General features: G+C 35.3%; 1 protein-coding gene across 6 annotated transcripts in view; it reads right to left on the reverse strand.

Moving 5' to 3' along the window:
• USP25 (ubiquitin specific peptidase 25) overlaps nt 1–13,880 on the reverse strand; it is a 203,654-nt gene that overhangs the window by 92,184 nt on the left and 97,590 nt on the right. For all 6 annotated transcript variants that reach the window (XM_037833390.1, XM_037833370.1, XM_037833407.1 and 3 more), the window contains 2 exons: nt 12,179–12,265; nt 3,662–3,799 (listed from right to left, as the gene is read on the reverse strand). In XM_037833390.1, coding sequence (XP_037689318.1) covers nt 3,662–3,799; nt 12,179–12,265 — 225 coding nt within the window. The remainder of the gene's footprint in view (nt 1–3,661; nt 3,800–12,178; nt 12,266–13,880) is intronic.

The raw sequence follows: 13,880 nt of genomic DNA on the forward strand, positions 1-13,880 counted from the left end.
AGGGAAATTTCTAGTAATGGGTGGTGGGAAAGAGCATTACAACATTCTAAACGGGATTAATCCCACTAATGAAAGGCTAGGGAGGGAGTGGAATGGAAAGATTTAGGCTGTATATATGTTTCCACAACTGAAAAAAAAAAAAAAAAAGTCAGTCTAACTAGATGACAATTGAATACTAAGGATGAACTTGGATGGGACAGGACAATAGAGGACAGGTGGCTCAAAGGGACACAGTTGAGACATACGGAAAAGGAAATATAGAATGTAAGCTTTGTATCATTGTACTTCTTAGCTGCGCTTAATGGGACTGCATAAAAGAATGTTCTTGTTCATGGGAAGTGTATACGTGAATTATAGTGTATGTTCAAGGATGTGTGCAGCTAGCTCTCATATGTTCCAAAGACAGAGCAATAGATGATGGATGATAGATAGATAGGGAGGGAGGGAGGGAAAGAAATAGCGATGTGACAGCATGTTAAGGTTGAGGGATTGAGCTATCAGGGGAGGGGGGTCAGGGTGTGATGGAATTCTGTGTATGGGGTTAGTATTGTTTTTGCAACTGTTCCTATAACTTTGAATCTATTTCAAAATAAAATTAAAAAAAAATCAACAAGCTTCAGCAAAGTTCATTTATAACAGCAACCCAAAATATGAAATACTTAAGATTAAACTTAACAAGAAATGTTCATAATTTATATAAAGAAAACTATAAAACATACCTTAAAAACACAAGGTCAGAGAAAAATGGAAAGACATCTCTTACTCTTGGTTAAGATATCTCAACATCATCAAGATGTCAGTTTTCCCTAAATTAACTTATAAATTTAATGCAATCCCAATAAAGATTTCTACAAGATTCTTTTGGAACTAGACAGATCAACATAAATGTTCATACAGAAAAATGTGTGCATATATAGCTAGGAAAATATAAAAAGGAAGAACTCTAAGTAGTAACTACCCCTACAAGATATTAAAATATATTACAGAATCTCTGTAATTAAAAAAAAAGTGTGTTACTGGCATATAAATTGATAGAGAAGAATGGAATAGAATTAAAAATCCATAAATATACCCAACTATATATGTAAATATAGTTTAGAATTAAAGTTGCATCTTAAATAACTGGGGCAAAAATGAACTTTTTAATAAAAGATCGTGGGGTGAGTGGATAGTCGTTTGGAAAATGATAAAATTAGATTCAATTCTCTTGCTAGCCACAAGAATAAACTCCAAATGAATCTAATAACTAAATGTAAAATATGAAACCATACACTTACAAGATGAAAATATGGTTGAATTCCTCTATAATCTGGATAGGGTTTCCTGCTATGACTCAAATTCCAAATGCAATAAAAGACTGATTAATATGATTGCAAAATGAGAGAAGGGAGAGAGAGTTGAGAGAGGTGCAAGCAGATAGGCAGACAGATGGAGAAGAGAGCAGTCTTCCTCGTGGAATGTCAACTAATAAATCTGGAGGAAATGATTGGTGGGGGAAAAAACCATTTTGTAATTATCATAGTCAAGATTAGTTAAGCAAGAATCATCAATGGATTCTAAATCTATAGAACAATTAATGGGGATGAGGATGTTTATAAGGCCTTAAATTGTCTCTTCTCACAGATTGCTTATTAGCTCCAAAGGGAAAATAATAACCACAGTAGAGAAACCAGAAAACACCTTGACCAATCAAAATTAATATCCCCCATAAAGAGCAGAAAGGTATCACATGCCTTTGAATGTAATAACTTGAGAAGGATACATCATTACTCATGCAGTATTTGACTGAGAATGAGTAACCTTAGTTTAATTACAAAGAAACACTGAAGAAGCCAAAATTGAGGGATATTCTTCAGAAAGGTCATATAATGAAAGACAAAGGCTGCTCCAGATTTAACAAGACTAAAGAGAAGTGACAACTAGATACAATGCATAACCCTGGATGGGTTTCTGTACAAAAGGGGAAAAAATGCTACCAAGGGCAGAATGGGAAAAACTGACAAAACCAGAATATGGACTGTATATTAGATAAAAGAATTCAATCAGTGCTAAATCTTTTGAATTTAATAATTATACAGAAATTATGTAAGATGTCTTTGTTCTTAGATCTATAAACTGAAGTGTTAAAGGGACATGATATACGTAACCTATATTTAAATGGTTCTTTGTGTGTATACTCACACAGACATACACAAAAACACATATTTAGATAGATTAAACAAATGAAATAAAATGTTTAAAAAATGGTGAATCTGGATATAGGACATATGAAGGTTTTCTATACTATTCTTTGAACTTTCCTGTAAATTAATAATAATTCCAAAATAAAGTTTAAAAAAATAGGTTATTTCTGTAAGTTCTCTGTAAGTACTAAAATGAGTCTCAATTATATAAGGACAGTAGTGCAGCACAGACTTAAAATTCTTGGACTCAGTAATACCCTATAGCTGCTAGAAACTGAGAAAGAGGTCAAATACATTGGGTCAGCCATCGCTTGGCGAGTCCCATAATTTTCTCTTAAGATTCTGTGTCCTTTGCTTAACAAATAAGGAACTTGATCTAACCTTACTGTGTGTGTGTGTGTGTGTGTATGTGCTCTTTCTTCCAAATTCAAAAATGTCATAATTAAGTAACCTATTCTTAGTGGTATGAGATCATTTTTAGGAATATTTCTTTTAACTCATTTTAAACATTATTGTTACAGAGTAAACGACAAAGTTAAATAAACACTAAATCTAAGAGTGCCTCCTGGAACGCTGTTAGAAATAAAAACAGCAACCAAAATGAACAAATAAAAACAATCTTGATATGAGCTTCCGTTTTGTTCATTTAGCTTTGCCATATAAGATAACGAAACAACAAAAAAAGCACCTGGACAGTGGCAGAACCAGACATCTTCCAAAGCCCTCCTCCAAAAATCCTTGCCATACATCCAAAAAAAGAGAAATACATTCAATTACTATAAAAACTATACTGCAAGTGGCTTTTTGAACCTCCTCTGAAACAATATTTTATCTTCCGCCCATTACTTCTTCACTGCCATCTTTTCCAACATTGTTGCTATACTATTATTCCGTTATTTCTTCCCTCCTCTTCTTTGTTGTCCTTCAATTTTCTGACTTCTCAGATTATATGTGAAAATGTTGGTTTAGAGACTTTTTTTAATAGGAAAATTCCTTATATTCTTTTTTTTAGAAACGGATAAACCCTACAATAGCACTGAATAAATAAAAAATAAAAGAAGCAATAACAAAGTTACCATCTTTCAGAAACCTTTCCTGAGTTAAGAAGAAATACTCCCTGCCAGCAAAAACATGCACATCAAAATCATATATCCTATTTACTATACTGAATTGGGTTATCACACATTTATGAAGATATTTAATTATATATTTGTGAACATTTTTAATTTTATCAATTGATTTCACTTAACTTTAATCACAATTTAACACTTATTTTAAAACTTTTGACATTATTATTAGTTTTTTATTAATTTAAAAATATGTGTTCTAATTTAAAAGTCTTATAAATGGCTCCAGGTTATTTTTAATAAAGCTGAACACCCAAATCTTAAATCATCATGTATCCCTGGAAAAGCTGCTTAAAGAATGAACAGATTAAACAAAAGACAAATGTTAATAAACAAGTACAACAATTCTACCTGCTGTGAGTCATTTGATTTGAAAGCATCCTTAAGAATTTCAACTGCTCTTGATGGATCAACATATTTCCTTTTGGTACCAACAAGAAGTGCAAATAGATACCGAAGCTCATGCATAAAAGGCAAATTCCGATGTTCCTATTAAAAACAAACAAACAAAAAGCCTTAAGTGAAGATTAACAAAATCTTTGCCGGTAAACATATTTATTTTTAAATTCACCAAAAATTACACTAACTGATAATTAGTTAAACTGATTAGGAGATGTCCAGCACTCTTCCATCATAATTTTAAAAAGATCTGATTTAGAGTCATCTAGGAGACTCAGGGACTGCAGAGGACTTAACAAAACAGCAGAGGGCTAATACCAAGTCTCAATTTCAGCATAAAGGCTACATATTCATAGCAAACCATGAAGAACTTTTGTTCATGTCATTACACAGCCAGGAATATCCTCTTCATTCAAACTTACTATAATCCTTCCCATTCAGCAAGGCCCAGCTGCTGCTGCTGACAAAGACAATAACAACCAACATTCAATTATTGCTTACTACGTGCCAGGCACTGTTATCAGTGCTTTACCTCAAAAAACCCAGTTAAGCAAAAATTCCTCCTCCATCATGGAATCAAGATCCCTCCAAGTCAAATGATGCCTTCAAACTGCATACCTACTGATATAACGCCTTTCATTCAGCAATGAATCACCAACTGCCTTCGCCTTGCGATGAGCCTTAGATCACCCTCCTACTTTTCCTTTGAAATTTTACTTAACTTTTGTTTTGTTTCTCAGTAAGGCTATAAGCTTCTCAGGGACTAGAACTACTTCATCTTTTCCACAACTTCTGTCTACACAAAGTAGGCAATCAATTCTTAATGGCTGATTATATCAAACCCTCCAGAATAAGCAAAACCACCCAAGTTATCAATCACAAACAATTTATCTTAAAACAAAACTTAAAAAAAAATGTAATACATAGACTTTAGTGACATGCATTGTGACAACTAAATAGACAGTTTTTATAATATATTTTGTTCTTGCAATAACAATTTTAACAGATAAAGTTTATATACAATATTTAAACAGGAGAAAAAAATTCCAAGTTTACACAGTTGACATTCTTAACATTACAAAATTGTAGGGCTGTATAGGTATGTGTGTATGTATGTATATCTATCACCCACAAAAATATAATGAATATAGAAATAGTTGCTGCTCAGAACAAAATTATCAAGAAAGAGTCCTAAAAAACACGGAAAAGAGAATAAAATTGGTTCCAAATACATAGCATTTCATCTAAAAACTACATACCATTACACAATCACAAAACACACTAAGTCCGACATAAAGAATGCTGCTATAAAAAACATGAGTTTTATTTAAGTATAATAAATTCCATCATCAATGTGAAAATATAAAATGCAAAGTAAATTTAAATGAGCAAAACAATTCACAATTTTCTCTGGTACTTCCTTCTTCCCCATCAACTGCCTGATACAAATAGGTTTTAAAAGTAAGTACTAAAAATTTCAATGCACAGAATAATTTACAAAAAAATAATACCCTTAAGTTCCTGAGATCGATTTTGTTTATCACTTCACTTAAATCAATGCAGTCTTTGAGACATTCCTTGCTAAGTAACATGGATGAAAGTAATGACTTCTGAAAATTAAGTAAAATTCTGCTGAAAAGCATAGAAGAAAAACAAAATACTTTGATTTAATGAAACATTTTTATTCTCAGCAATTCCCTGTGGGTAGGAAACCTTTTTGAATTTCAAAAGGCAAATGTAAATGATGTTAAAAGCAGCTACTGCATTAGACTAAATTATGCAAACAGCATGACACATAGAAACTGTCTGCTACTTTATTTTTAAAATAGTTTTATCAAGATATAACTGACATACAATAAACTGTACATGTCTAAAATGTACAATTTCATTAGCTGCACACATGTATGCATCCATGAAACCAACACAGGCAAGAAAATGTACATTATCCATCAACCCCAAAGGTTTCTTCATCTCTCATTCCCTCCCCAGGCAACCATAATCATTTTGTATTTTCTAGAAATTTATATAAATTGACTCATAAGCTACATACTTCCTTTAGTCTTGTTTCTTGTAATCAGTATAAGATTGTGTATTAATATTCATTACATTTCAATGCTGAGTGGCAGTCCATTCTATGGATATACCACAATTTGTTTATCTATTAATTTGTTGCAGCTGTTGTGGACGATGGTAAACATGTCTTTGTGTGGACACAGACTTGCATTTCTTTTAGGTAAAAACCCGGAGGGGAATAGCTGCGTCATGTGGTAGATGTTTTCTACAAACAACCAAAATTGTTTTCCAAGGTGATGTTTTTAGAAACAATCAAAACTATTTTCCAAAGTTGTTAGACCATTTTATATTCCCACCAGCAGATACTGCATTTTTTACAAACTGAAGGTCTGTGGCAACCTTTCGTCGAGCAAGTCTATTGGCACAATTTTTTCCAACAGCATGTGTATACTTTGTGTCCCTACGTTATTTTTTAATTAAGGTACATACATTTTTTAAGGCAATTTATTGAGATACAGTCACATACCATATAATCCATCCAAAGTATACAATCAATAGCTCACAGTATCATCATACAGTTGTGCATTCATCACCACAATTTTAGAACATTTTCATTACTCCAAAATAAAGAAAAAAATAAAAAAAAGAAAGAACACCCAAAATATCCCATACCCTTTTTACCCCCGATTATTTATATATATTTTCTTGCCTTTATTACTCATCTGCCCATACAATGGATAAAGGGAGTGTCAGTCACAAGGTTTTCACAATCACACAGTCCCAAGATAAAAGCTATATAATTATACAGTCTTCATCAAGAATCAAGGCTCCTGGATTACAGTTTAATAGATTCAGGTATTTCCTTCTAGATATTCTAATTCTCTATAAACTAAAAAGGAACATCTATATAATGCATAAAAATAACCTCCAGAATGACCTTTTGACTCTAATTGAAAACTCTTAGCCACTGAAACTTCATTTTGTTTAATTTCCTTTCCCCCTTTTGGTCAAGAAGGCATTCTCAATCCCATGATGCCAGGGCCAGGCTCATCCCAGGGAGTCATGCCCCATGTTGCCAGGGAGACTTACACTCCTGGGAGTCACGTCCCACTTAGCGGGGAGGGTGGTAAGTTTATTGGCAGGTTGGATGAGAGAGAGGGCCCACATCTGAGAAACAAAAGAGGTTCTCTGGGGGTGACTCTCAGGCATAACTATAAGTAGGTTTAGCTTTCCTTTGCAGGAATAAGTTTCATAAGGGCAAGCCCCAAGATCAAGGGCTTCACTTATTAAATTGGGAGTCCCTAATGCTTGCAAGAATATCAGTAATTCCCCAGGGGGCGAAGTTTAATATTTCCACATTTTCCCCCAGTCTCTCAAGGGGCCTTTGCAAATACTTTTTTATTTTCCGGCCAAAACACTCTGGGATGTACTGGAGTATTACATTAACCTGTCATGTACATTTCTTTTAGATATAACGCTATTGCACCCTTAAGAGACTACAGTATTGTAAAAACATAACTTTTATATGCACTGGGAAATGAAAAAAAAATCATGCAACTAGTTTTATTGCCATGGTCTGGAATCAAACCTATATAGTATGGCTGTATTTATCATACGCACATTTTCTTTGGTGAAGTGCTATTTGAATCTTTTCGCGGAAACAGTAATGGGTTTTCGTCCTTTTTTTATTGAGTTGTATGAGTTCTATATGTATTCTAGATACCATTCCTTTCTCTAATACATGTTTTGTAAACCTTTCTTTCAGTCTGTGGCTTTCCTTTAAATTTTGTATGAGTTTTTCAAAGGCTAAAAGTTTTTAATTTTACTAAGTCCAATTTGCCAATTTTTTCTTTCATGGTTAGTGCCTTTTTTCTATTTACAGAATCTTTACTTAATCCAAGAACACTAAAATTTTCTCCTATGCTTCTTTAAGAATTTATATAATTTTAGTTCTTACTTTTAGGTGTATAGTACATTATGAGTTAAATTTTTTACATAGTATCACATTAGGGGTTGAGGTTTATTTTTCTGCATATGGCACCATTAGCTGAAAAGATTTTCCCTTCCCCACTGAATTGTCTTGCCAACTCTGGTGAAAGTCAATTCATTCTATATGTATAGGTGTATTTCTGGACTTTTATCCTGTTCTGTTGATTTACAGAAATATCTTTTGCCAGTAACACAGTGTCTTAACCATTGTAGAATTAAATTCTCCCAACATTTTTATTCTTTCTAAAATTGTTATGGCTAGTCTACATCCTTTAAATTTCCATATAAATTTTAGAATCAGTTTGTCAACTTTGAAAAAGCGTGTTAGGATTATGATTGAGATGGCACTAAATCTACAGATTAATGTGGTGACAACTGACATCTTAACAGTACTGAATCTCCTAGGTCCATGTCTAGTTTATCCCTAAGTATTCTATACTTTTATGCTGTTGAACACGAATAATTTTCAAATTTAAATTTCCAATTCTGCATTATCAGTATTTAGAAAGACAACTGATTATCATATACTGATCTTGTATCATACAAACTTACTCACTTCTTGGTACCAGTGGCGGGGGGGGGGGGGGTTGTGGACTACTTAGGATTTTCTACGTAGATGATCAAATCATCGATGAATAAAAATTTTATCTCTTCCTTTCCAATCTGCATTCTTCTTAGTACTTCTTTTTTTGTATAACGCACTGGCTAATAATGCCAGTCTAATGTAGAATAGAAGTGGTGAGAGCTGATATCCTTGTTTGTCCTGATCTTTGTGGAAAAGCATTCAGTCTTTTACCATTAAGTAGTAGGTTAGTTGTAGATTTTTCATCAACGCCCTTTATCAGGATAAGGAAGTCCCTTTGCATTCCTACTTTCTGAGCGATTATACCATGAATAGATGTTGACTTTTGTCAAATCTTTTTCTTCATTCTATTAAGATGATCATCATTTTCCTCATTTTTAGCCTGTTAGTATGGTGAATTGTGCTGATTAAGTTTTGAATGCTAAACCCATCTTGCATTCCTCAATAAACCTCATTTATCCACAATGTAGTATCGTGTGTGTGTGTGTGTGTGTATGTGTATTGCTGGATGCAATTCACCAAAATTTTCCTTCAAATTTTTGTTTCTATATCCATGAGGACTATTGGAATGTGGTCTTCTTTTCCTGGAATATCTTTTTCCACTTTTGGTGCCAGGATAATGCTGGGCTAATAAAAAGAATTGGGAAGTTTTATTACGTTAATTATCCCATAGACCACTATACGTTTTTTTAATTGTTTGGTATAATTCACCAGTAGAGCTACCTGTGCTGCTGACTTTTCTGCTATGAAGGTTTTCAACTGAAAATTCAACACTTTAATATTATATAGGGCTGGGAGGCGGGGCAAGATGGCGGACTGGTGAGCTGTATGTTTTAGTTACTCCTCCAGGAAAGTAGGTAGAAAGCCAGGAACTGCGTGGACTGGAGACCACAGAGCAATCTGACTTTGGGCATACTTCATACAACACTCATGAAAACGTCGAACTGCTGAGATCAGCGAAATCTGTAAGTTTTTGTGGCCAGGGGACCCGCACCCCTCCCTGCCAGGCTCAGTCCCGTGGGAGGAGGGGCTGTCAGCTCCAGGAAGGAGAAGGGAGAACTGCAGTGGCAGCCCTTATCGGAAACTCATTCTACTGATCCAAACTCCAACCATACATAGACTGACACCAGACACCAGAGAATCTGAGAGCAGCCAGCCCAGCAGAGAGGAGACAGGCATAGAAAAAAACAACACGAAAAACTCCAAAATAAAAGCGGAGGATTTTTGGAGTTCTGGTGAACATAGAAAGGGGAAGGGCAGAGCTCAGGCCCTGAGGCTCATATGCAAATCCCGAAGAAAAGCTCATCTCTCTGCCCTGTGGACCTTTCCTTAATGGTCCTAATTGCTTTGTCTCTTAGCATTTCAATAACCCATTAGATCTCTGAGGAGGGCCCTTTTCAATTTTTTTTTTTTTTTATCTTTTTTCTTTTTCTAAAACAATTACTCTAAGAAGCCCAATACAGAAAGCTTCAAAGACTTGCAATTTGGGCAGGTCAAGACAAGAGCAGAACTAAGAGAGCTCTGAGACAAAAGGCAATAATCCAGTGGCTGAGAAAATTCACTAAACACCACAACTTCCCAAGAAAAGGGGGGTGTCCGCTCACAGCCATCATCCTGGTGGACAGGAAACACTCCTGCCCATCGCCAGCCCCATAGCCCAGAGCTGCCAGAGACAACCCAGTGTGACGGAAGTGCTTCAAGTAACAGGCACACACCACAAAACTGGGCGTGGACATTAGCCTTCCCTGCAACCTCAGATGATTGTCCCAGAGCTGGGAAGGTGGAGCAGTGTGAATTAACAAAGCCCCATTCAGCCATCATTTCAGCAGACTGGGAGCCTCCCTACACAGCCCAGCAGCCCAGAACTGCCCTGGGGGGACGGCACTCACCTGTGACATAGCACAGTCATCCCTCAACAGAGGACCAGGGGGTGCACAGCCTGGAAGAGGGACCCACTCACAAGTCTCAGGAGCCATACGCCAATACCAAGGACTTGTGGGTCAGTGGCAGAGACAAACTGTGGCAGGACTGAACTGAAGGATTAGACTATTGCAGCAGCTTTAAAACTCTAGGATCACCAGGGAGATTTGATTGTTAGAGCCACCCCCCCTCCCTGACTGCCCAGAAACACACCCCATATACAGGGTGGGCAACACCAACTACACACGCAAGCTTGGTACACCAATTGGACCCCACAAGACTCACTCCCCCACTCACCACAAAGGCTAAGCAGGGGAGAACTGGCTAGTGGAGAACAGGTGGCTCGTGGACGCCACCTGCTGGTTAGTTAAAGAAAGTGTTCTCCACGAAGCTGTAGATCTGATAAATTAGAGATAAGGACTTCAATTGGTCTACAAATTCTAAAAGAACCCTATCAAGTTCAGCAAATGCCAAGAGGCCAAAAACAACAGAAAATTATAAAGCATATGAAAAAACCAGACGATATGGATAACCCAAGCCCAAGCAACCAAATCAAAAGATCAGAAGAGACACAACACCTAGAGCAGCTACTCAAAGAACTAAAGATGAACAATGAGACCACAGTACAGGATACAAAGGATATCAAGAAGACCCTAGAAGAGCATAAAGAAGACACTGCAAGACTAAAGAAAAAAATAGATGATCTTATGGAAATTAAAGAAACTGTTGACCAAATTAAAAAGATTCTGGACACTCATAGTACAAGACTAGAGGAAATTGAACAACAAATCAGTGACCTGGAAGATGACAGAATGGAAAATGAAAGCATAAAAGAAAGAATGGGGAAAAAATTGAAAAAATCGAAACGGACCTCAGGGATATGATAGATAATATAAAACGTCTGAATATAAGACTCATTGGTGTTCCAGAAGGGGAAGAAAAGGGTAAAGGTCTAGGAAGAGTATTCAAAGAAATTGTTGGGGAAAACTTCCCAAATCTTCTAAACAACATAAATACACAATTCATACATGCTCAGCAAACTCCAAATAGAATAAATCCAAATAAACCCACTCCAAGACATATTCTGATCACACTGTCAAACATGGAAGAGAAGGAGCAAGTTCTGAAAGCAGCAAGAGAAAAGCAATTCACCACATACAAAGGAAACAGCATAAGACTAAGTAGTGACTAGTCAGTAGCCACTATGGAGGTGAGAAGGCAGTGGCACGATATATTTAAAATTCTGAGTGAGAAAAATTTCCAACCAAGAATACTTTATCCAGCAAAGCTCTCCTTCAAATTTGAGGGAGAGCTTAAATTTTTCACAAACAAATGCTGAGAGAATTTGCTAACAAGAGACCTGCCCTACTGGAGATACTAAAGGGAGCCCTACAGACAGAGAAACAAAGAAAGGACAGAGAGACCTGGAGAAAGGTTCAGTACTAAAGAGATTCGGTATGGGTACAATAAAGGATATTAATAGAGAGGGGAAAAATATGACAAACATAAACCAAAGGATAAGATGGCTGATTCAAGAAATGCCTTCACGGTTATAACGTTGAATGTAAATGGATTAAACTCCCCAATTAAAAGATATAGATTCGCAGAATGGATCAAAAAAAATGAACCATCAATATGTTGCATACAAGAGACTCATCTTAGACACAGGGACACAAAGAAATTGAAAGTGAAAGGATGGAAAAAAATATTTCATGCAAGCTACAGCCAAAAGAAAGCAGGTGTAGCAATATTAATCTCAGATAAAATAGACTTTAAATGCAGGGATGTTTTGAGAGACAAAGAAGGCCACTACATACTAATAAAAGGGGCAATTCAACAAGAAGAAATAACAATCGTAAATGTCTATGCACCCAATCAAGGTGGTATGTGAATATATCTCAATAAAATGAAATTTAAAAAAAAAAAGTACATATAACCTGCTTAAAAATCTTTTATAATTTTACCTTTTGGTTTCTGGGTAAATCTTGAGCATTTAATGGAGGCTTGTAATTCAGGACTAATCTTCTAAATTCCAGAAGGTTGAATAATGACTGAAAAAGAACAACAACAATTTAAGAAACTCTAAGATAAAATTCTAGTAACAGAAGTTTCAAAGCACGACCTGTCTCAAAGACTTATTTTTGACACCTTCTACTACTTTTACATAGAACTGTTGCAACTAGCACAAGGAGACCTATTTTCTTTCCCTGAGAAAAAGTCTCATTTCTTATATTTTGATGAACTATTCTTGATCATTAATATTTATTCTACAGCAGAGCACAACATTATACACGGATAACTTAAGAAAAAACCATATCATATTATTAAAATCTTTTCTGACTTTTATATTACTATTTGCTTAACAAGCAGTTTCCTCAAAATAAAAAGGTAAGCAAGCACAGAGTCTAGAAGTTATCATTAATTCTACCAAATACAACATCAATAAATTTATTGGTCAGATGCTAGATGATGGCAATACAAAGACAGAACACGTAATCCCTATGTTCTAGGAGACACACAATCTAGAAAGGAGACAGACATATAGTCATAACAATAGTTATGTGGCTCTGGACAGGGTAATATTACACATGGAGTGTAATGGGAGCAGATGAAGGATGGCTCATGGAAAGGCTTTCTGGAGCAGTGGTTTTTCATTGTAGCTTATAACCTATTAATGGCATCATGATGAGCATTTGTTAAAAAGTGAAAGAGAATACCATATAACATATCAGAATGTATCATATACAGTAAATGCACCAGATGGTATTTTTTTTTATAAAAGTTTCATTGTAGATATTTCATATACATGTGTATCTGTAAAGTGTCTTACAATATAAAATTTATTCCTTTTGCTGGGCCAACATTAATTTGAAAATCACTATACATCTTAGAAAGATGAGCTAGCAAACTTCATAGACAATACAGGTAAACCAAATCAATGGGAAAACAGTTTTCTTTAGTAGTTGGGTGTTGGGAAAACCGGCCCACAATATAAAAAGAAATAGAGCCAGATATATAGATGGAAAAAAAGCCTCAAACATGAAAGGTCAAAACATAAAGTTGGTAACAGAAACTGTAGAAAAATAATGTTTAAGGATTGTGTAAACAATATGAACGCATGAGATAATTTTATTTATTCATTTGATTAACAAATACTTATGGTACACCCACTACATACCAGACACTATGAGGATAGACACCATGGAATAAAATATATCAAAAGTCCCTGCCCTCATGGGGATTACAATCTTGTGATAACAGGTCAAAACAATGAGAGTAGATGGGATAAATCAGCAAGAATGTGAAAAGATCAGAACCTTACAGAAGCAGCAAATTTAAAAACAAGTGGAAAAAGAGATATGGAAAAGATAAAATAGGAATAGTAAAGGAAGAGGAGAATATGAGGTCCTAGAAGAAAAAAGCTTTGAAACACAGCTGTGTATGAGCATAACTTGTACAGCTTTGAAAAAAACAGAAGTCAGGGGCCTCTCAACAAAGATGAAGTACCACAGAAGATTCTAATGTACATCAGAGAAATACTGACAAATTTTCAATAAGGACAAGATTAGTAGAGTGTCACATGTATCCACACTCCAATAAGGTTAGGGTAGAAAGATATCCTTTGGATTAGGTAATTGGGAAGTCACTTTTCCATTAGAATGATAA

This window comes from Choloepus didactylus, chromosome 1 (genome assembly GCF_015220235.1).
Source record: "Choloepus didactylus isolate mChoDid1 chromosome 1, mChoDid1.pri, whole genome shotgun sequence".
In the NCBI taxonomy this organism is placed as follows: domain Eukaryota; kingdom Metazoa; phylum Chordata; class Mammalia; order Pilosa; family Megalonychidae; genus Choloepus; species Choloepus didactylus.